Source organism: Acanthaster planci, linkage group LG01 (genome assembly GCF_054643075.1).
Source record: "Acanthaster planci isolate LZ-2023a linkage group LG01, COTS_SCS, whole genome shotgun sequence".
Taxonomy (NCBI): domain Eukaryota; kingdom Metazoa; phylum Echinodermata; class Asteroidea; order Valvatida; family Acanthasteridae; genus Acanthaster; species Acanthaster planci.
In genome coordinates, this window is record NC_141777.1 from 11,838,085 (window position 1) to 11,862,912 (window position 24,828).

At 42.8% G+C, this 24,828-nt stretch overlaps 1 protein-coding gene and 1 long non-coding RNA gene across 3 annotated transcripts in view; one reads left to right on the forward strand and one right to left on the reverse strand.

Annotated features, from left to right (window-relative positions):
- Positions 1 to 18,102, reverse strand: part of LOC147800366 (uncharacterized) — a 28,599-nt gene extending 10,497 nt beyond the window's left edge. The window contains exon 1 of the long non-coding RNA XR_015427371.1: positions 17,573 to 18,102. This is a non-coding gene — a long non-coding RNA (uncharacterized LOC147800366). The remainder of the gene's footprint in view (positions 1 to 17,572) is intronic.
- On the forward strand, positions 4 to 24,828 carry LOC147800367 (uncharacterized). 2 transcript variants are annotated; one of them, XM_087144251.1, is made up of 3 exons: positions 4 to 176; positions 12,576 to 12,718; positions 19,127 to 24,828. In XM_087144251.1, the coding sequence occupies exons 2-3, from the start codon at positions 12,661 to 12,663 to the stop codon at positions 19,831 to 19,833; spliced, it is 765 nt and encodes a 254-aa protein (XP_087000377.1). In that variant the 5' UTR covers positions 4 to 176; positions 12,576 to 12,660; the 3' UTR covers positions 19,834 to 24,828. The 2 variants fall into 2 exon arrangements, with proteins under 2 accessions (XP_087000377.1, XP_087000372.1); XM_087144246.1 differs by lacking the exon at positions 4 to 176 and adding an exon at positions 10,837 to 11,113.

Below are 24,828 nucleotides of genomic sequence, written 5' to 3' on the forward strand. Positions count from 1 at the left end.
AAGACAGGGAGACTAATTTACGCATCGTAAGTCCCAAAAGGTAGACACTTCTTCAAGAGAATATGCCTGTCAAATATTACACGGCGAATACGAGTGTGAACAAGTACGCCAGCGAAGAAGGCCTACACATAATGCATTAGACCATGATCAGACCATACAGCAAGGAACAGATACAGGTATGATCAACACCATATCGGACAAAGAACCCACTTATTATGAATTAGCAGCCGGATTCTTGTTAATTAAACATATTTCCCTTGATGCCTTCCACCAACCCTTACTCCATGTAAAATGTACAAACTCCGTGTGAAACTAGTTTTTTTTGGACTTGGAGGTGTGTGTGCCTGCGTTTATCCCTCACCTGGATACGCACCACTTATCCCCTCTGAAATTTCACCTCAGCCGTGGTCATTTAATAAATATGATTTCTTCACAGAATTCACTTTAGATGAACAGTATATGCAGTATAACGGTGAGCATATCCTATGGAGTGCTTGGTGTGAAGACTGTGATGAAAGGAGCACGAGGGTCCGTGTAGTGTGATGAATTCATTATTATTGATAGTCTTTGTCAGAACGATCATGCCTTCGGCATCGCGGCTGTTTCTGACAAACAGGCAGATTTGACACGAAACTGTTTTGAAAACGCGAACCGTACGTTTGGGGAATGGGAGATGGCGTGTATTTACATTGTGTATAACAAGATGATCCTACGATGGAATCTGACCGAGCTCTTGGTCTGGATTTAACATTGGACCCTACTAAGCTGTTAACTACAATAGCCAAGTGGTTTAAATTTCTGTCAGGAGCTAGGGTGTCGACTGAGAAAGGGAGGTGCTGATATCATATACATGACGATGTTCATAATGCGGTACAAATCTGCAATAGAGCCTGAAAGTTGACCCCTGATGGCGCACTTCCGAAACCCTTGGATAGGAAAAAATAACGTGCAAAGATTTTAGAATTTTTAATATTTTTTCGTTCAGTTATTTCCATAAAAATCCAACTCGGAAAGGGGAATTTGGAAGATATTTGCTAGTATATCAATTTATATAGAAACTGAAAAATCACTTGACCTAAAAGAGAAATATCCTGCCAAAAAATAACCCATCACTTCCGAAAATCTAAAATACATGAAGAACAGTGCAATGCGGCAGTCTCGTACACAGATGAATATTCACGGTTTGAAATTTTATGCTAGTCCGTCGGTAAAACCGAAATAAAAGTAGATCAAAATATTTTAGATAGTCTTGTATTTAGAAGTAGTAAACTTATAACGAAATTCTACTTCAATTACGAAAAATTCTAATCTTTTACCTAACCTTTGTTAACAACAACTGCGTGATGTCAATTAAACGGAATCTGGAACCCATCGACTGCAAGTAGGTAAATCTTTGCAACGTTGTACAATCTCGTTTTCACGTAAGCACGGGCAGTGACAACAAACGTGCGTGAATATGGAGACCTAGGTACGATATCGCCGGAAGTGAAAGGTCATTAAGAAAATTCGTTTTTTACATTCAATTTGAGGCAAAATAAATTGCAGCTTCAAATAATTTATCACCGCGGAACATTGGAGGCTCTTGTCACTAAGTGGGTCAGTAGTGTTTACTTGCGGTTGCTGGCAAGGTGATTTAATGCCTCGAACTAGTTACTGGCGTGACCTTAAAATGGTAGTAGCACTGGAGAGAGTTACTCCCGGTCACTTTTGCTTGAGCAGCCGTGGCGCTTGGTTGGAAAAGAGAAAATCTGTCTGTTTTGCAAAAGCAATTTTGTTAGTTATGCCCCGCGCCAATTCCAAGCGGCGGGCTCCTTCTGGGCCGACGAGTGGAGCGAAGCGTGCTCGGGGGCGGCCTCGCAAGTCTTCCCGTCAAGATGCGTCGGTGGTTGCGGCCCTTGCAGGGTCTAGTGCACCGCAGCTTGCATCGTCCGGTCCGGATACCACTATTACACCGTTGGCTACGGTCGGAATGATTCCAGACAGTGTGAGTGTTGAGGCTACCCATGCAACGCCAGCGCCCGCTACCATCAGTCGGCCTGGAGGGAGCTCGGCGCAAACTTTGGAGCCGGGTAAGTCCCCTGTTGCTACTCCTTTTGAATTAGCCCCGCAACCTTCCATTTTCACGCCCGTGGTGTCGGGAACTTCGGCTCCAAGCACATTGTCAATTACCTCCTTTTCCGATTCGAATATGCCATTAACTAGCGTCTGTGACGAGCTCGGGGCCCGCGATTCCTCAACATCTAAAAGACAAAATTTGGAGGGGGGAGTACGTAGAATTTGGAACCTTGTTGAAGTCGTCGCGCGGCACCAGCTTGGATAATTCCTTTGACGAGACACTTTTTACAATCGGGTCCAATGAGTCCCCACTTTGGCAGATTCGTCCCCATAAGCAGGCTCCGCGTATAACGTCTATCGAGCAGTGGACGTCAGCGTTTCTAGTTTTTGCATCCGTGTATTTGTTGCGCCATCCTACCCACGCGCGTTCGTTACTGAAGTACGCAGACACTATTCGCTCGGCAGCATTTCGACATGTGGGGTATGGTTGGCGCGAGTACGACATCCAGTTCCGATTGCGCCAGGCGCGTGTGCCGTCGCGCTCTTGGGCAACTATTGATGCCGAACTTTGGCTGGTGCTGCTTGGTGCGCCCGTTTCGCACCAGCATAATTTTCGTCCGTACCAGCAACGCGAGCGTGCCCCCTCCACTGCCACCAACCCCTGGTCCGATTTCGGGCCTGGTCGGCGCCCAGTCGCCGGGTCTGGTCAACCTACATGTAACGACTTCAACCGCGGTCAGTGCAATCGCCCGTTGTGTCGCTTCGCGCATCGCTGCTCCACCTGCAGGGCATTTGGCCACCCCGCAACCCGTTGTCGGGGAAACTCACAGTCTCGCGTCTCAGCACGGGTGCCGGCAGCTGGCATCAACCCCAGTAAAACTAAGTAGTATGCTCCCTTTTTTACGGGCTTACCCTAATACTCAGGACTCCCACTTTTTGCAAGTAGGTTTTTTGCGCGGTTTCCGGGTAGGCTATTTGGGCCCCAGGGTTAGTACCTCTGCTCGTAATTCTGCATTTGCTCGCAAACATCCCAACATTCTGCAGTCAAAAATTGATCGTGAAGTTGCTTTGGGTCGCGTTGCTGGCCCGTTTTTGTCCCGGCCTCTTCCTCATTTCCGTTGTTCACCTATGGGCCTGGTGCCCAAACAGACTCCTGGTGAATTTCGGTTAATCCATAATTTGTCGTCCCCTATCGGCAAATCGGTGAATGATTTCATTGATCCCGCAGACACCACCGTTTCATACACGAGTTTTGATGAGGCTATAACTATGATCGCAGGTTTACCACGCAGTGCCCTGATGGCTAAGTCAGACATTAAATCGGCCTTTCGTTTACTTCCCGTCCATCCAAGTGATTTTGATTTGCTTGGTTTTTCCCATAACGGCCAATTTTATTTTGATAAATGCATGCCTATGGGCTGTGCTATATCCTGTGTTACGTTCGAGCGGTTCAGTACTTTCCTTGAGTACTGTACTCGTAAGGTGGCCGAATCTCCTCACATTGTGCATTATCTGGATGATTTCCTGTTCGTTGGGGCTAGTTATGCCGAGTGCGCACGTTCCCTCCAATCTTTCAGAGTAGTTTGTCGGCGATTTGGGGTTCCCATCGCGGAAGAAAAAACCGAAGGTCCAGCCACGAACCTCACTTTCCTGGGTTTAGCGATCGATACGGTTGCACGACAGATCCAAATCCCGACTGATAAGCAAGTTGCTTTACAAAATACGATTGTGAGTGTGCTCGATCAGAAGAAAATCACGCTGCGCAATCTTCAGTCCCTGCTAGGTCGTCTCAATTTTGTTTGTAAGGCGGTAAGACCTGGCAGGGCCTTTCTCCGTCGTTTGCATGATCTAGCTAGGGGTATCTCCAAACCTCATCACAAAATTCGCATCACTTCAGGTGCACGAGCAGACTTGCTGGCGTGGCAACAGTTTTTGTCACATTTCAGCGGAACGATAATGTTTCCGGATTCGGTATGGTACAATAGTGACCAATTGCACATGTACACTGATGCTTCTGCTGAAATTGGTTTTGGGGCTTACTTTGCTGCGCACTGGTGTCAAGGGAAGTGGCCCGAACATGTAAAAAGTCAGCCCCTTTCTATTGCCTGCTTGGAGTTATTCCCTATTGTGCTAGCGGTCCAGCAGTGGGCTGTCCCATTGCATAATAAACGTGTGATATTTTGGTGTGACAATCAGGCTGTAGTTAGTGTCATCAACAGACAAACGTCTAAATGTCACTTAATGATGCGTTTGGTGCGCCGCCTCGTTGTGACATGTCTCACAATATCCAGTTTCGATCGCAGCACGTTCCAGGCCTGGATAATGGCATTGCTGATGCTCTTTCACGTTTTCAGATGACCAGATTTCGTCATCTCGCACCCGCTGCAGACTGCGATATGACCCCCTTGCCCGACAACCTGTGGAGTGTCTTCAGTTAGAGGTCCAGAGTCTTTTGCATGACGCGGTGGCCCCCCGCACGAACTTGTCTTATCAGAGGGCTTGGCATCTTTTTCAATGGTTTCGTCAAACCCATGGTTTCGATGCCGAGCACTCCCCCTCCCTGCTTCAGATAGTTCGATTTATTGCATTTTTGTCGGTATCTGGGTATGCCCCCACAACGATTACCTCTTACGTCTCGGGGGTTTCCTCCAATTTGCAGTTAATGAGTTATCCTGATTTAACTAAGCATTTTCTGGTCAAACGTTTACTGGAGGGCTGTCGTAGGCGTAGTAGTCGTCGCGACCGACGGCGCCCTATCACTTATGATATTTTATGTCGTATGGTCCCAGCCTTGCAGGCTGTTTGCTCGAGTAATTTCGAGGCTCGGCTTTTCCGAGTGGCTTTCTTACTTGCGTTTTTTGGGTTCCTTCGCATTGGGGAATTTACTGCCCAATCCCACCAATCTTCTAGCCCGTTGTGTCGGTCTGATGTTACCGTCAAAGACTCCCCTTTAAGGGTCGAACTTATCCTACGTCACTCGAAAACAGATCAATATGGCCATGGTTATGTAGCTTCCATCCCAGCAGCGCATAGCCGGCAAAACATTATGTGCCCCGTCCGGGCGACTTTGTCCTATCTTGACTGCTCCACATCCCCCCGTGGCCCGTTTTTGTCACATTTCGATGGGCGTCCTGTCACGCGTTACCAGTTTGTCGCGGTACTCCGTCGTGCCCTTGAGTATATAGGGCTTTATGACGCCAGATTTACCTCTCATTCTTTTCGCATAGGGGCAGCTACGTCTGCAGCTATGGCAGGTGTGTCTGAGGATGATGTTAAAATTTTAGGGCGTTGGAAGTCTGGGGCTTACCGACGTTACATTCGGATTCCCCCAGCTATTTTCCATTGAACGCTACACGTTGTATTAGCTTACGTACTTTGCTCGTTTTTTGTTCCGATTTTCTTTTCATTTTTCTTGCGAGAATTGGCCCCTGCCAAGCCAACTGTGTGGGTCATTGGGGACAGCTCTGTGTGCTGGTGTGCTCGGGTGGCGGGGTCATCGCCCTGGGGAGAGCGTCTTAATCGGCTGGCCTATATCCACTGGATGGGACGGCGAAGACTCCAGATGTTCCAGTTCTCTGATTTCCTGTTGGAAGCGTGGTCGGCAGTTCCGATCTTACCTGACGTCATCATCCTGCAGTTTGGCGCCAACGACCTGGGGCTTGTACACAAACATTTACTGAGTATTCTAGCACGGCAGTGCATCAATTTGACCAGAGAAGCACTGCCGCATACTGTCATTTTTTATTCCGAGTTACTGCCCCGCCAAACTTACCCTCACGCCCTAAAGCAGAGTTCCCTCGAGCGTATGCGACGTTCGCTCAACGCGTACGTTCATTCATTATTTCGAAACTCTCATGGGGGTGTTATTTGGCACCCCCAGATCCAGTGGTCGTCCGCGGCGTTATTTCATGCGGACGAATTTCATTTGACTGATGATAGTTGTTCGCTCATTCTCCACAACTTCTACCAAGCCCTGGCGCCATATTGTTTGCCTGTTGCATCTCCCCTTAATACCACCACCTGAGGTCTATTTGGCGGCGGTCATGTTGCCGACTTCATTCAGCAACAAGCCCGTTTGGCGTGAATTTCATTCAGGGACCGCAAATCGACCTCGGTTTAAAGGCACTGTATTCTTATTTACGACACTTATGGGAATGTGCCGAAAGGAAAGGCCTGATCCCTTCCTTTGTCGGGGGAGTCACTAGATTATTAAGGGCCAAATTAAGAAAAGCCATTTCGTACTCACTAATTTCTGCTGTTTGACATAAATAGCTGTAAGTGGTTGTTGAAAATGCTCATTAGTTGCCCATTATTCCAGCAACCCAGTGTAAGCCCAAGTCGGGCCGCACCTCGTGGAAATTGGTGTCCGATCCCAGCGTTTGATGGCTGGCCCAAAGTTATTGTATGCTGGAGTAAATCCTTGCTAATTTGTTCATGAAAGTTGGGTATTTTTGCATTCTGCCAGTTGTAATTGCTGTTTGAATTTGCATATCGAAGGCTTTGTACCGAGCAGGTACATCCCAGTATTAATTTACCGCTCCATGTGCTTTGGGCGGAAACAAATGCTGATATGATAATTGCTTTCATACATTTTTGCTGATGGCTCTATGTATTTGCTGATATGAGTTGCTGTTCCGCGTCACCAGGCTCGGGCGGGAACAATTGCTGACATTTGCTGATTGTCATAGTACCGGTACTTTTGCTGATATGTGCTGCTGTTCCGCGTCACCAGGCTCGGGCGGGAACAATCTCTGTAATTTTTGCTGAATAGCTACACTTTGCTTGAAACGCATTGTAAGATATACTTGCAGTTCCGCGTCACCAGGCTCGGGCGGGAACAATCTCTGTAATTTTTGCTGAATAGCTACACTTTGCTTGAAACGCAATGTAAGATATGCTTGCAGTTCCGCGTCACCAGCTTCTGGCGGGAACAACCTGAACTGTGTCAAGTTCAATAAACGGCTGCTCAGGCCAATCGACACAAAAGTTGGAATGCGAGTGTCCACCTGTCCCTGAGTTCAGTTCTCTGGTCCTGTGCATGCGGGGATAATCAATTTGAGGCAAAATAAATTGCAGCTTCAAATAATTTATCACCGCGGAACATTGGAGGCTCTTGTCACTAAGTGGGTCAGTAGTGTTTACTTGCGGTTGCTGGCAAGGTGATTTAATGCCTCGAACTAGTTACTGGCGTGACCTTAAAATGGTAGTAGCACTGGAGAGAGTTACTCCCGGTCACTTTTGCTTGAGCAGCCGTGGCGCTTGGTTGGAAAAGAGAAAATCTGTCTGTTTTGCAAAAGCAACCCTCCTCCACCCCGTTCAATGCCACCACCTGTCAGCTGTAGCTTACTTTTATACCTATTTTGTTGCCTTGCAAAACAAATGTTGATGGCATTCCGTCGGTAGTCCACTTTGCCGATTCTAGAGTAATTGACAGTGATCCGGTAAATCCTGTACTCGGTTGCCAGTTTTGCGGAGCCAGAAGGGAATTTCCCCCCTTTTTTTCTCCTTAATGGTTTTAGGGGGGTTTTCGCCGTTCTTAGAATGGCAAAGTCACCGACGTAGGTGGTTTGTTTGGCGTGAATTTCATTCAGGGACCGCAAATCGACCTCGGTTTAAAGGCACTGTATTCTTATTTACGACACTTATGGGAATGTGCCGAAAGGAAAGGCCTGATCCCTTCCTTTGTCGGGGGAGTCACTAGATTATTAAGGGCCAAATTAAGAAAAGCCATTTCGTACTCACTAATTTCTGCTGTTTGACATAAATAGCTGTAAGTGGTTGTTGAAAATGCTCATTAGTTGCCCATTATTCCAGCAACCCAGTGTAAGCCCAAGTCGGGCCGCACCTCGTGGAAATTGGTGTCCGATCCCAGCGTTTGATGGCTGGCCCAAAGTTATTGTATGCTGGAGTAAATCCTTGCTAATTTGTTCATGAAAGTTGGGTATTTTTGCATTCTGCCAGTTGTAATTGCTGTTTGAATTTGCATATCGAAGGCTTTGTACCGAGCAGGTACATCCCAGTATTAATTTACCGCTCCATGTGCTTTGGGCGGAAACAAATGCTGATATGATAATTGCTTTCATACATTTTTGCTGATGGCTCTATGTATTTGCTGATATGAGTTGCTGTTCCGCGTCACCAGGCTCGGGCGGGAACAATTGCTGACATTTGCTGATTGTCATAGTACCGGTACTTTTGCTGATATGTGCTGCTGTTCCGCGTCACCAGGCTCGGGCGGGAACAATCTCTGTAATTTTTGCTGAATAGCTACACTTTGCTTGAAACGCAATGTAAGATATGCTTGCAGTTCCGCGTCACCAGCTTCGGGCGGGAACAACCTGAACTGTGTCAAGTTCAATAAACGGCTGCTCAGGCCAATCGACACAAAAGTTGGAATGCGAGTGTCCACCTGTCCCTGAGTTCAGTTCTCTGGTCCTGTGCATGCGGGGATAAATCTCAATGTAACTTTTCCTAAATATTACTTGAGGAAGACAAAGGTAAAATTCCAAGTTGAGTGTTTCATGGGGTTGTTTTCAGTTAGGAATTTTTTTTCCAAATATTATCGAACAACGTAAAACGTAAACGTAAAATCCCCATAGCAGGACGGTACAAGGGTTCCGGAAGCTCGCTGCGTGACCTTTTACTTTCAAGCTCTAAACAGAACCTTATATCGAATGGAGATATTAATGATTTTTTAACTTATTTCCCTCATGAAGTGTAGAGGGGTGTATACTGGTACTCCATCCCTGGGATTTATTCCATTATACCAATACCCTGCCCCAGAAACGTCTTTACCGTGCTGGAAGTTCACTCGCGTAAATTAATGTTATAAAATTTAAGACAGGAATTTATAACAGCAAATTCGTAAACTACTTAAATTTACATAGCCAGCCATTCCTTTTTGTTGACTAAAAAGCTGCATTAGGTCATGGTGAAAAAAAATTATCTTGTTTTCGATCTAACTCGTATGTGCGCGACTTGAAGTCGTACAAGTTGTGTCTCGTACTTACGACGTAAATAAGACTTATATCTCGAACGTACGATTTACAATACGACTGTTTCATCATGTTTGCTTCACCACAATATACCGCATCACTATACTATAGTGGAGAGACCGTTACGTGGCCGGTCTCAAACGAGTGTTAAAGCAGCGGCTAGCTTTTCCGAACCCTGTTCCGCCGAAAATCATGCCCATTGTCACGACGGCCTCCACACGGAGGCTTTACTGCACTCCAAGAGTACTTGGATTTGCGACCCATCAGGAGTCATTAACTTTACTGAATGCCTTTGGGGGGGGTTACTCGGCGTGTCCCCATGGTCACTATGAAATTTCCTGAATTTCCGTTGGCACATACGACAATACCCAAACATTAACCAGGCAGGCTATGGGCACCTGCTGGGACTGACTGACCAACTCACTGAGGTGTACTCCTCTACATGTATTTCCATATCATACATGCTTGCCCTATTTGTAAACCAAAATGCAAACTAGAAAATCACACAACCATCCACTGATGCTGGCTGGCAATGAATGGTAAAAACATATCGAGCAAAGATGGACCAAACGCCAAGCTTTAATTTCCGGGGGGAGGCAAAAATGGAAGATTTATGGAATTTGTGTAGCCTCTCCGAGGTGTGAGTCTAAGTTTGGGGACTTTTATACGCTTTCGAAAAGATATGAAAATGGTCCCCGAGTTGACTTCCATTTAAAACATTAATATTTGGGGGAGTCATAATGCCTATCCAACTCTCCTTCCCCCAGAGTCTATCAGTACAAGCGGGCAACTACCTCTATTTAATAGATATTATAATCTGTGACTCTGCGTCCGTATTCACAGCAAAGACGGGAAGATGAAGAAAAATATCATTTAAAGGGTGGCTGCAATGAATCAATTTGTCGAATACAAACCTTTGCGTCTCACTTATTCTGATTTTCACGGGATATTTTAAGGCCGTTTTGGTGTTTATACTGATGAAATTTCCTTATTCATGAACAAAACTGTGACGTCATATAAGAAAGAAGCCTCAATGTTACATTGGTTTGTAGAGGGGGTGTCCTGCATTCTTATAGATTTTCCTGGACCTAGTTTTCTCTCTCAGTGCTGTTTATGTGCATAGCGATCAGAAAGCACCAGTCCCTCTCTAAGAAATAATTTTGGGATCACAATTTGAATAAAAACACCGTGCCCTGATGAACCATGTCTTTCCCAGATGAATAAAACACCCTTAGTTGACGGGGAAAATATGGATAATATTAGTTGTTTAAAAACATGTAATTTCAAAGCAGTTAATCAAGTTTGGAAGGTAAAACAGTTTCCATACACTAAAGAAGAATAATAAGTTGAAGAAGAAGTGTGTCTCAGAAAAAATCATTGCAACGACATTGATGGTTTTGGCTTCAGGGCATGTCAAGTTTTGCGAGTATCTTCGTCGTCTGTTACAAAGCCACTGGTCGTTCTTTTCTCCGCCGTTGCTGTTGAGAATATAAATTTGACGAAACTGGCCATGACAAATTGCATTATCAGGCAACCGTTTCATGGAATATGAGTGACAGGCTGTTCACTTGCCCACGCGCGTCGAAGCCAATGACCCATTAACTTATTTTTAAAAAAGAGCCCTTTTTTTGTTTCAAAAAATGTTTTACTGACACTCCACTGCCGAGGAGCAGGTTAAGTGCATGGCCAACCTTTGGAGTTTGGAAGCTACTCTCCGCGCATTGTCTGTTATTAAGGACGAGGGATAGTTCAGTATCTCTTGACCCTTTGTCAAACAGTCAAACCATATCGAATGCCTATTTCAACCTACGTGTATATATTCATGTGGATATGTAACTGTTCAGTCTTTGCACTTGAAATGTAGCTCAGAGATAAAGCGGGTTCGTTGTTGTTTCCTAGCAGATACGATGCAAGGATGAAATCAGATACTGAATGGCTGTAGAACTTAATTCTGGAAGTATATCTGAACACACAGTTTTAAGCTGAATGGCCGAACATTCATATTTATCCGTGGATGGTTTTAGAAGTTGAGACCTGTATACTGTGAATTTCTGCGTTGTGAGGTGAGCGAGGTCAAGATTGCAATCTGACATTTATAGGTATTGAAGTGTTTGTAAGTATAAAGCGGTCTGTTATTTCCAAATAGTTAATTTTTTTGCTCTTCACAACGTTGCGGTTGAATCTAGGGATGAGACTGTCGAGAGTGAATTTCATGGATGGGAATGCTATTCCACTCCAGTTGTTTCTTTTGGGCCACCTAAGTGAAGCCAAATTGCGTTCGTGGGAAATACGCCTGTAGCATTTGTAATCAAAATAATGGAAATTCCTGTTTATTTACAGCACGGTGACATCTTTGCTTTGAAGTTCAAGTACTTGTTCCTCCGTTGGGCAAAGAAGTTTTCATCAGACTCGCTGTTTTGATCAAAACCAAACTGCACGGGGCGGGCTTCATAAAATGTTGAAAATGCGTAGGTTAGACAACTGTATTAGAGATCTATCCGGTTAATCCAAGTAAGCGAACCAACACTCCGAGTACAAAATTGCGCCTTGATTGGTTTTCTGTGTAATATTAATCTATATTATTTTTATTATTAAAATACTTGGGCTAGGACGGCGAAATGTCTCCAACGTGCTGCTTCCAAAAAGGACTAAATAAGAGACTCAGGCTGAGGGAGTGCCGTTGAAATCCAACACATTTAAAGATGTGAAAATGGGGCTCTTGACATTTTAAAAAGTTTTCCAGTTCAGATAAAAAAGTAGCAAAACAAACATTGAAAATAAGGCTAACTGAAACACTTAGGTGTAATTTCAAGGATTTTAGTAATCCATTTATATTACATGTATTCCTTTAACAAATACCACTTGGTTCTGTTTACCTGTATAATTCACAGTTAAGGCGCGCTCTGAACATGGAAACAGGTCAACGCGCGTGTTTTTTTTTTCGGTCGTTGCAATGGCCTGTCCAGTATTGCACCGTGTACAATACATCTGTAGGTTTGCATATAAATAAATAACCCGGTCAATCAACTAAGTGATTCGGGCGTCATGTACAACCGCCTGACATATAACCTGACAGCGTTGACAAAAATTATCTGGGTGCATTATTTCCTTTCCAAACATGCCAAACGTCACCACGGGTTACCGTCTAAATACCCCCCCCCCCTTTTTATTCATTGCTGGGGTTTATTGAGGGAGCAGGCCATCAAAATGAAAATGATTGGGAGTATTGTGCCCTGTTTTATTCAGCATTCTATCAAACACGTCAAGCGTGTAAGCTACGTTGGGTCTCGCGAATAGTACCCGGTGTGCATATCAACGTATACGTACTGTACCCATGACGGTGCTGATTGGATCATGGAGGAAGGAACATCTGTATCAACTCTGCAGTGGACAGATGCACGCAGACATAACAGGCCTAGTATGACAGACTGCACTTTTTACCCTGGTTTGCAGCCGAATTGCTAGTGCAGGGAGGGTGTGCGTTCAACAGTTTCACTATCCAAAATCTCCATATTTACCGAACAGAACACACCGGGGCCTCTGAGGACGAAGTGTGCGGGACGGTTTCTAAACCTCGCGGGTGATGGTGATCTAACAGACACGCATCGCCATGGAAACATCATCGGACGGAGGCACAAATGCCATAAATGCAACTTCGAAACCTAGAAGTGAGCACTTTGTAATTGTTTAACACCGAATTGAGAGGTTGACGTGGACCGTTTTGAATTTTTTTACCGGACACGGTTGAAAACTGGAATCTCTGGCATGTGTCATCTCACGTTCGTTTGAACAAGACAAGGCTGAAAGGTTCTTGTTCTGATTGAAGAAACTGGGGGAGACGTGAGGTTTCGATTAAAGGAGCCGAAATTAGTATTTTTCGAGGGAAGAGTAATTAATTTGAACTTAATGTCCAGTCATGCGTAAGGCTTGGTCTGGCGCACGTCATCTTCCTTAGATATGAATCTGGGACGTTCGTCCCAAATCTGGGTGAAAGAGGTAGAAGTCGTTTTGAAAAGCCGATTTACGAAGTAATCGATTTACATATCTGTAATGTTTTAGTTCATATTGATTGAATGCAGAAGTGCTTGCTGTTTGCCGCCCACCGCGCACACACCCATTCACACAACGCCCCCATACCCTACATTATGTGGACTTCTTTTGTGCAGAGGTCCACACTGTGTATGCCACGCCTGCACATCTTTGCATACATTCTGTTGTGGACATTCCGTGTTTTCGTATAGTGTATAGTGAAGAAACTATGGTGAACGAACTCGTTTTGACTTTTGAACACTACGTTTGAAATGGATTTTTATTGAGTTTACCCTTACACCGGAGTAGGCCTATATTCATAAACACTGCACGGTGTATACTCAGTGCTTCTCTGACAGCTTATGTAAAAAAGTCACAATTTCCTGCTTGCTGGTACGGATGTCTTCACCACTTGATCACCGACCTTTTTTGTTGGATTTTTGTTGACAGTTTCCTTGAATGTTCCTTCCCATACCCAGTAATGCTCTAAACCTCTTCAGAGAGAGTGGAACTTCGTGTGAAAGAGGCGGAGTCCACTCATTTTCACTTCCTGCGTTTTGTCTCCCACATGCACATTAATTAAGTGGTACACATGTTACGGCAGATGTAACAATCAGCCAATAATGTAATACCGGCTGATAATGTAATAACAATCGGCCGATAATATAATAACCTAAAACTGGTCTATAACGTAATAACATGGAGGGTGATAATGTAATAACCATGGATTTGCTTGTTTCTTAGAAGGCTTTGGGGACTTAAGTTTACTTCGAATTTTCCTTGAATATCCTTCCTTATTGCTTTTGAAGTGACAATTTTTTTTTCATTTTTTTTTGTCAAATTATAACTGAATAGAAATAATCTTTTCCCAAGGTATATAAAACACTCAGATGAATTATGGTGGCTCATTACATAAATGTTGTTTTTAGTGTTTAGGTGATTTCTATTAACAGCACAGTCACCCATTGGGCTTGATAAGCATTGAATATGCAAACTTCCAAACTCTATGCATCTATCCCCTTAAGTACATGTCCCACTGGGTTGAGATTTTGCAAATACATGTAGCTAGAAAGGGAAGTGTTGAGGAAGAAAACTGACATCATGTCATGATGACGTCATCAGTTGACAAATCGCGTGACATGAAAGGTGCTCCCTTTAGTTAAAGCCCCATATATTTTCTAAAAACGTGTCAAGTTGGGTAAAGACTTTGCAGACATCACAAAAGGGATATGCTATAGACGAAAATTGACCTCATGTCACGATGACGTTATCAGTATGTCGGGTGACATTAGGGGTGCACCCTTGCAAAAAGGCCCTAAATATGTCCGCCGAGCTCATTAATAAAAGTTATACACTCAAAGTATTCTATGTTAGAGAGTCCTGAGAGCCATGAAATTGAGGAGTTGGAGAAATATGACACTGGCCCCCTTGCCCAGACTCAGAGCTTCAAATCCTGAGTAATTTGGATGCAGTTGGGTCCGAAAATGGCACTATTGGCCGTTTTGCAGAGGGATGGTTTTTCAAATAGCTACTTTTCTGGGCAGGGACATTTTCTTCATTTTAGGGGTGGTCTGCTTCTGGTGAAAATTTCTCAAAAATTCCCTCCGCCCCTAAAGTGGAAAAACAACATATCAAAATGAACCCAGATTGCCCCAAAAATAACATGCATGCGTAAATGAGGGAATTCTTCTCTCAATTGGACGTGGAAAGGACAAAATTGAGTGCCCTCAGGATGCCCAAGACATGCACAGCAGTCGTGCATTCCCATTGAAAAAACTGGGAAACACCATAGCCACACCCCTACACCTTAAGCCCTGTGGTTTCTCAGAGGAACAGTACTTTTCAATTTTTTTTGCAGAAAATTACTTTCCAGATCATTCTGCTTCCACTGATTGGACTCTCATGCCAAAATATGAAAGTTGCCTGCTGTTAAAGGGTGCACCCTTGCAAAAAGGCCCTAAATATGTCCGCCGAGCTCATTAATAAAAGTTATACACTCAAAATATTCTATATTAGAGAGTCCTTTGAGCCATGAAATTGGGGAATTGGAGAAATATGGCACTGAACCCCTGGCCCGGACTCTGGGCTTCAAATTCTGAGTAATTTGGATGCAGTTGGGTCCGAAAATGCCACTATTTGGCCGTTTTGCAGAGGGATGGTTTTTCAAAATGGTTACTTTTCTGGGCAGGGACATTTTCTTCATTTTAGGGGTGGTCTGCTTCTGGTGAAAATTTCTCAAAAATTCATTAGTCAACCCCCCGAAAATTGAAAGGAAAATGAAAGGGGACATGTCGATCATCGTATTTCTGTGCAGCCTGGACACTTGTGAGAGTTGTGAGTATTTTTAAAATTATTGCAAAGTGTGGGGATTTATCTTTGCAGTCTATGGGAATTTATTTGTAGCGGTGCGCCCTTGAAGATGTATCTCTTAAAGCCCTGCATCTTCTGAAGTATGTCATGTCCGACTGGCTTGACTCTTTGCGGGTAGTGCGAAACTGTTGTGTTGTATACGAACATTAGCTCAATTTAATGAGGAGCTCATCACGTCAGAATGAATATAATACTCCCTAAGAAGCAAGCCAGAGTGTCCCCCAGCAGGTCAGCATCCAAACTCTCAGTTCAGCAGTATTACTGTGATTCCTACCCTCTAACCTCGAAAATAGATGAAAGTGAAAAATATCCTTGCACAAACCTGTCAAAATCTCATCCTGGCTCAAGCTACTCCTTTTCCACCTTATTATGTTCTTGATTGTTCTCATGTACACATAGCTTGTTTTTTGAGCTTTCTATAGTTTCTTTAGTATAGGGCCTAAGAGGGATCTGCAGTGTAAACTCGAAGAAAACCAAAGTCCCCCAAAGCTTTCTAAGAAATTAACAAATCTACAGTTATTACATTATCGGCCTCTATGTTATCACATTATCGGCCGGTGTTACATTATTGACCGATTGTAACATTATTGGCCGTAACAACATATGCACACTACATTTCTCCACACAGGTCCTTAGGAATAAAAGGGGGGAAGTGCCGACTGGAGCGTTTTGCCGTCAAAACTCCGTATGGCTTATTATGCCAACTCAGGCTGCGCAGTCACAAATCGATTCTGCTTCCCGGCGGGTTGTTGGGACGATGTCAGTTGCAAATGACGCATTTATCAAAACGTGAAAGGAATCTCTCCGTGACCCCTAATTGCTTCGTACATTTTTACAACAGCGCTTCGTTAAACGAGATGTTTTGATAGTGTTGTTATAAAACGCACAACGTACAACGTATCCCGCAGCGCTTCTGTGATGTATGCTTCATGTCGCAAGCCTAGTTTTGTCCTGCCTCTACCAACAGCATGTAAACATGTGTTTCAAGACCACTCTTAAGCTGCTGTAGAAGACAGTGACAAGTGCCTCAAACACTCTGGAAAAATACAAAGAAGTTTCGCTAGTTTTGAAAGCACAAATCAAACTAGAAGAGCTAATTTCTTCATCTTTCGTTTTCTTTTGAATTTTAGAGCAGGCTTGGCTGACGACTTACAAAGATATTTCTACCCTCCATGCAAACTGGATGATCTTTCTAGAAAAAAAGGCGTGAAGTCCATCACCATTTCGAAAATCAATGCCCACTCTCCAGTGCAAAATGGAATCAAAAGGAGTGCCCCGATTTATTTCGGAAATACAAACTGGCAATCCATTTGCAAACCATTTTCAAAGCATTAACAAACCACGCAGTTCAAATGCCACAAAATGTTCTAATATGCAAATCAGGCAGTTTTCGGTCTGTTTTAAGGCCTGCATGATAATGTATTATCATTGTTCTGTTCACACGCGGCACATATACCATTCATTCCCCGCAGGAAGTTGCTAGTTAAAATGCAGGTAAACCCGTGCTTGAAATCTTTGCCTGGCAAAGATACAGAAGTTGAGTTTGAAATCAGTGAACCATCCCCAGCACTGAATAGCAGTTCTTGTTCAAGAAACGCAGACGTTGACATCTCAAAGACGGAAGACAAAAATCGAGGGAACAATTTTGATCTGCAATGGCTGTCTGAAAGGGTTGAACATCGGATCTCTGGCGCAGTTTTGAAGTTACTTTTTAAAGCTTCACAAATCACAATATTGATTCGTTTTTAAAGTTTAAACCAGTTTATTGATTTATTTTTTGAAAATGCAACACAATGGGGAAAAATATTACATCATCAGTGACTGTGACTGCTTCTTGTGACATGAGTCAGGTCAAGCGTTATACTGGCGGCTTTGCAACAGCACGTCCAGGAGAATATAGCCTTGGTCAAGGCGTTTGTCAGTCGTCGCAGCGCGCATTAGCCGCTTGCTGACCTAGTACGTATCGCGTACGTACATGTAAAAAAACTCAAAACTTTACAAAACCAAGAGTTCCATCGAAGTTTTCATCTCAATACTCCATTGGTTCGAAAACATCAAAAATAGTACAATCAAGATACAAGGTAAGAAATCCTGAGAATTTATAATCTACAAATTCAACTCACCAAGTTCACAGCAGACCAAAGCTGAAGGCAGAAGATGCATAGTACAAAGAGAGGATTAGGTGGATGCTGTGGTCTCTCCTGCTGCCGGTCCGCATCTGACTATATCTAAGGAACTCACATGCATCAGGCCTTGTGCAATAGGGCATGACAGGATATTTACTCTGGGGATTATTTTGGAAAGGGGGGGGAACCACTCCTAGCAAATTCAGGGCAAGGTAACAAGAAATTAAATGTTAAAACCAGGGGGCAACTCCTATACACAAGCAGGTAAAGCAAAAACAACTAAGTGAAAAGAGTCCCCTCTACACATGTATAAAATGAAATTCAAACAAATCATTCTTTAAACTTCGACCTTTGGATTGTATGTTGTTTTAGGTGAATAGAATGCATATCAAGTACAAGTCAATTGCATTTCAGATGCCATCTGCTAAACTGATAGAGTGAAAAGCCTCTTTACTAACAACAAATGTACATCCTTGATTGTACGCAGCATAAATAAATTAAATGGTGTAACACGAGCGTGGTCATGAAATATACAGAGATATTAGTGATTCATCACTACTTTATTATTATTATTAATTAATTAATTACTCATAAATCATGTCTCGCGAATGAAGAGGCAAATCCTCCATCGCATGTGGTGACCAAACTCTTCCTGCTAAACGATTAATATTTTAAGAACAGCGATACAAGAGAGCAGAGCACGGCCCATTGCAGGAGTCGCCTCTTCCGTTTTACAAATGGTCTTCCACCCTTTTGCTTTCTGTAGTGTGTGCTGTCGTCTCTGTGAGTTTTATTGTAATAATCTTAACGTGTGTTTGATGAATGGCGTATTTCACGAGGAGATTGGGGTTTATCTCTATGCCATTTTGACAGGGTGTAACAAAGGGTCATTCTCTAGATTTGTAGTGTAAAAAAATTTAGAAACGAAGAATGAAAGAGGAAGCTAGTAATTAATACAAAAAGCCAACGTCATGGAAAATTTACAGATAGAGCATAATTGACAAAACGGCGCAGGCAACTACTGCATACACCGACAGGCACACAGACAACAGCGCCCCCAGCGTTAGAGCCCCCCATTACATACACATACACGTTTCGGGGGAAATTTCCAAGGTTGGCAAGTTTTAGGATTATTGCCACCACCTCCCAAACTCAGATTTATGCCCCTGCTTGTGTTGTAAGGGCTAGGAGAAATCTGTTACTGGATTGTAAAGTTGAAATTGAGGCTGAAAGTTAAAAAAGGTAAAGACCACATATGTGATTTCCAAAGCCTTTATATCTGTAACTCTTTTTTCATGTGGAGCTCGAGTATAGATCTTGCTGTGTATCCGACCCATATCCTGCAGGCTTCCTAAATACACACATGTACATATATACGGTACTTAAGCTTCTGTCGCTATTATTCGAATTATACTCATCTTTACGTGTTTTTCGAGAGATTGTGCAGGGCAAAAGAGGATCCAATTCGTTGAAGGTTGGCATCACATGACCGAAACATTCAATTTTGTGAGCACCGATATGAAACTAGATTGTTCTCTTTTCACATTACAGGAACTTATCTGGATCCTCTGAAGGCCTGCGCGCTTAGTGGTGAAAGCGGCGTGAACATCGGCAAATCAGAGTCGGCCACGTACAGCAAGTACATGAACATTGTGCGTCAGACCAGACGCACTGCGTCACGTGTCTCCGTGCTGAGCGACGTGGATCGCAGCCGGCTGAGCAACGTCATGCGGCGCATCGACGGGGAGCGGGCCTACAGCACCGCCGTCATGGACCGCCAAAAGAGACGGTTTAAGAAGTCACCGGAGAGCCTGGACCGACACCGAAGTGGTTTGCTGCTCCTCATCGATGAGGTCGTCACTAGGCCTGCAAATCTGCGGGCCAAGCAGAGCTTGCCTCTGACTCACAGACAGCAGCAACTCCATTCGGTCAGAGGTGGAAGAGACGAGGTCACAAAGCCGACTGACGATCCATCAGCCGCCAATTCAGCACCCGATAGCTTGCCAAAAAACGAAGGAATGGACCAGGCGGGGTGCAGCAGGTCCGCCACGGAACTCCCCGCTGTCAAATCGCTCTCAAGGACCCCTTATGCACTGCAAATTCGCGGTGAGGGGACTGGGGCAGAACCCAGCGATGAGACGGGGGAAGCCAAAGGGGAGAATGTGCCCATATTTTACACAGGACTCGGTCCAGAGAAACTGCAACAAGAAGTCCGCATGGTTCATACAAAGGAAGATGCCAAGATAGTTACTGACTAATTGAGGGCCAGCTCCAGTTTTTCCTTTTAGTTATATTTGAAAGTGTGAATAAATATAAACTTCAAATTTCTAGCATTAACTTTCCTAGTAAAATAACAGTCTGGCATTGATTGGCAATACCGCTTTTTATTCTGGCATTGTCTGCTCGCTGTGGATCCATTCTATCTTTTTATGCAGCAATATGTACGCTTACTCGATTAGCTTACACGTGTAAGTCAAACTTACACGAGAGCGTTCGTTTAGCCATCACGTGATCCTCGTGCCTGCCCTGGTGTCAGCCACTACTACCCCGGCTGGCGAGCGGGTCTCTGGAGGTTGCCGGAGTGTAATGACGTCACGGATGGACTGTTCGTGCATGGACGTACATAATAGAACGTGGTGGGGACTTGACCTTTTCCCAGAATGCTTTAGCGAGTACACTGTAGCGTTCGATAACCCTCATTTCGAAGCTTCCCTTGCGTTTAACACTGGTGTATTCAGAGAAGCTAATCGAACGCACCAAATGTTTCCATTTGTCTGCGTTGCGGTTTGCGTCTTGATTGCGTTGCTCTCTGCGTTTCTTACATCGATGCGGAAACCATTCTCTAGTCCATGGGAGTAAAATTCGGATTCTTTTTCTTGAATGATTGTTCTTTTTTAACTAAATGATCAAATACATCCTCAACAAAAGGGCCATTACCATACTTCTAAAGTGCTGGAGTTTTCAGTTTTCACAAAACGGTTTGCCCCCTTCCCGCTGGACATCTCCGTCATCGCATTTCAGACTTCTAGTGGGTTTGATAATTGAGTTACACTGTCGCATATCAAGTCGCTGAGCCATAATCCTTCCTGATACTAAGACCATTAAAATCCATTTCGGGCGATTTTAAGGATACATTAAGGGAAAGACAATTAAGGAACATTTTGAAAGCTTTTCAAATTTTTATTCGCACACCTTTCCCCTGAAGCTGTTCTGCAGAAAATATTTATATCCATTTAACCCTTTAGTTCCCATTTTTCACAATATTCTCTAAGCAGATATCAATATTGTGTATATGTACAGGTGCTAATGTGTTAATTTGGTGCATACCATATAAAATGCCATGCAATTTTGTTTTTGTTTTGTTTTTTTGTACTCGAAAGTGCCCTCTCAAAAGAACATATAAAGAATGTTATGGCTGCCACAAATCGGTTTTCCCATTTCTGCTGCCGGTCGTTCCGTTTAATCTTACCGCAAGGGAAAATCCAAACCCCCTTTTATCCACTTTCAAAACTGCGCCATCTTCAAGTATTCACAAAAACTTACAGTGTTCTCGAGCGCGTTCTTTTTTCTTTTTTTTTTCTAATTATTTAGATCAAACTCCATTTCAGGCTTTAACCAGTTTTGGTAGTAATTCATGCTCGCTGACAACATTAAAACTTCGTGTAATGTCGTTACTGCATGCACAGGTTCAAATTTGCGGGTTGAGGCCCGTGAAAAACACAGACAAGACTCATCGAGTGTCGAATGTCACTGTAAGTATACTTTCATATAACAAAGGTATGCTTTATTATTTTCTCGATCTAAATGTACTTTATAGAGCGTGTGTGACCGAAAAAGCGTGGAGTATCGCCATAATTACTAGTCTGCCATGTTGCCATCAAACTGTTAGGGCAAGTTGGGAACCTACAAAATCCTTTAAAGGACGTGACAATAAGGTTAACACATTATACACTTTATGAGGCCTATGCATTACATACAAAGATACCCACTTTCAAAAAAGGGCATCAAACCTGTCAACTACACTTCACCTCTGCTTCTTTACTTTATGAAATTACACACTCTCGCCCGTTAAAAAAGAGTTGATGATGAGCTTTCACCAGGAACGTTATGTTCTGTGCAACTTGTCACAACTCTTAAACGTATAAGAAAGCTATGTGCCATAATTTAGGTTGCCCTATAAATTAAAAGTGCACTTCAACAAATTTGAAATTGCCCACGCCTTCCCTGCCAAATGAGGATACTGCAGCTGTGATGTCAGTTTCTAATTGGTGCATCCAAAATGTGCACAATGGAAAAGATTTACTTCAGCGTCAACAATATACCAAAGTAAACAAAATTTGCGAAAGGTAAAAATATCCATTTGTAGGAACAGCATCCAACGTGGCATTGCATGACTATTTAAAAAGGTTGTGCTTACATGTTCTTATATTAATAATATATTATATGGTATATTAATGCATGCAGTAACGTGCGATAAACTGCCAAACGTAGCTGAAATTGTCTACACAATATAAACATTGGCTGAAAATATCAACCTCGTTCCTTGTCATTAAACTTACTTTATAAACGAATTTCCATGTTACGTTTTCAGTCAGGCCGTGCAGCCTGTGTACAGCCTTTTTACGAAATTGTTTACAAAATGATGTAAATAAACCTTTTACAATCTCAATACCGCTTGTGTATAATAGTGTGGTGTTTATTTCAAGTATCAAGTTAACTTTCGAAAAAAATGTATACATGTAATAGTTCAGATGAGACAGACAGGACCCCGTAACAACAGCCGTTGTGCATGAAACGTTTGCCAAAGCATTTGTTTTTTGTTAAATAGCATTAAAACTTCAACCACCAATCATCAAAACTGGAAAAGAAGATAATTTTTTTGCATCCTTCCGTTTTACAAGTGACTGTAGAGGACACATGCTACAAACGCATACATTAAAATTGGAGACTTTTAAAAGTTCCATTAAAGACCACTATCTTGTAATTTACATACATTGTATGTATATACCGAGGTTGTTTTGTCAGTCATGTCGAAAACCACCCATTTGCTTTCACCGTTTTTATGTTGTTTTCAAAATGCTTTTTAAATGCATGCATACACAAAATTTGAAACTATAAGGATGCACCCTCAAGCTCGTCCATAACATTTTTACCACATACCGTGGTCGCTTCTGATTTTTTAATTCCTTGCTCCCAAACGCAATTGAGGATTCGATGATGACGGCCCTCCTGAGGTCTGCTTGCCGTTAATTTTATCAGTCATCATAGGAGCGAGCAATTTGGCCCGTTTTGATACCAAGAATCGGAAATTTGGAACCAGCAATATTATTCGGTCCTACCCACCCCCAACATAACCACTGAATTTCGGCTATACTGTATACGAAAATGATTGATTCCAAAACCGTTGCCGGGTAGAGGTTTTGGCTAGATACTTGGGCCTATTTTAACCTATCCTAAAGTGCTGCCTTATTTTTAATATTGCTCAATACACATGTATGCTTATATACTTGAGATGGGCGATACATCCCGACTCCGTTCACTTTCTGACCGTTTTTGAGCCACAAGTTTACACCCCCTCCCCCGAAAAAACAAATACACATACAAGGTACCAAAGCTACAATTAAAGTAAGAACTAGAGAAATGTCAGATATCATTGCTGGGGAATATCCAAAGTCTTGCTGTTTTTGATACGGAGTTCTTTGTGCCATTTTCACATTCAGAGCCGAAATGTCCATGACCTCACTTGACCAGAGCACCCTTGTAATTTGACTCTCGCTGATCACGTACCGGTATTTTGACAATACATGTATATGTAATTATTTTCATCGAATTTTGTAATGGGACGGACCAAGAAGTGGGTTGACAAATACCTAGTGACTTGAAACTGGAGGGTGCGGTAAAAGTGAGAATTTTCATAATAATGGTACAGAACTCATGCCATTAAAAGTATAGCTGCATTGTAATGTGCATGCATGACACGATGAGCATATTGTCAAGTTTTCCTGGGTTTAAAATTTTGACTTATTAGCCGAGGTTTACCGTATAGCAAGTAAGTAAACGCCGATCCCTTTAACCTTTACACAGCCGGGTTGGAACCCGACCCCTCCCCCACATTTTCATTGATATTGTTGCGAATACATTTTTTGTCAAACCCATCGATTTCAATTTTATGAAAATTGGACTCACGATTTTCGCAAACCACCTTTTCCCCCGAGACATGTCCAAAAAAATTTAATGTGAACTTTTCCCATTGACGTGTTCAACGGACGCTTTCTGAAGCTCTTGAGGTTGCGAACCATAACAATAAACACCACGTTGTGCTGAAATACAGCTTCTAAAAAAATTCACAAAAAAAATTCAGATGAGCTCAAACGCCATGTTTTTTAATGCACCCCTAGTTTTAGATTGATCTAGCATGGGACGGCCGAGTTCTTGGGGCTTATCCCCCCCCTCCACCCACATACACAAACACCGCCTGTGAGATGGTCCGAAAAGAAAAACCTGGTTCATTCAGGGATAGTAGCAATATTCTTTTAAAAAGTAAGGTCTAATACCAGTGCACTGACGATGACGTTCACTGAGTAACAATCATGACTTGAGTATCACCGGATTGGCAGTTGTTCTCAATGCCAGCCTTTTGGTTATTTTATTACAGTGAAATCAAATCGTCGCTTTTCGCCATGCTATGTGACTGGACATAAAGTGAACATGCATAATTCTGCTTTCTAACCGATATTGCCGAAAACTATATTTTGTTTTGACGCGCTTAGAATATAAGTGTTAATTTGAACTACTAAATAACAAACACAAACAACAGGTAGAAATGAGTTACGAATGATTAATGGTTAATTCTTATATTTACTTAGAATTAATTTTTCTTTATTTTTATGGTTTCATACCTTGACAAAATAAACATTTCGTAGATTTGGTTATAGTGTTGAATAAAATTTGTTAATTTGTTCAGTTCTGATTGTTTTCATTTTGAAAACAACGATCGGGTGGTAATACAAAATCAAAATTATAATGGTTATAAAATTTTATGAACATTGCTTCAAATGAGATTATAAACCATTGACATACATTTGTATAACAATTAAAATTCCTAAAAACTTAATCAAAGAAGACATTCTCAAATTCTCGTCAAAAACACAATACCAAACGCACTAATATTTCAGCCAATAAAAATTCAGCATCTAAATGACGTCACAGCGTGTTGGAATTATGCCTATTGTCTTTGGCTGGTCATAAAACCC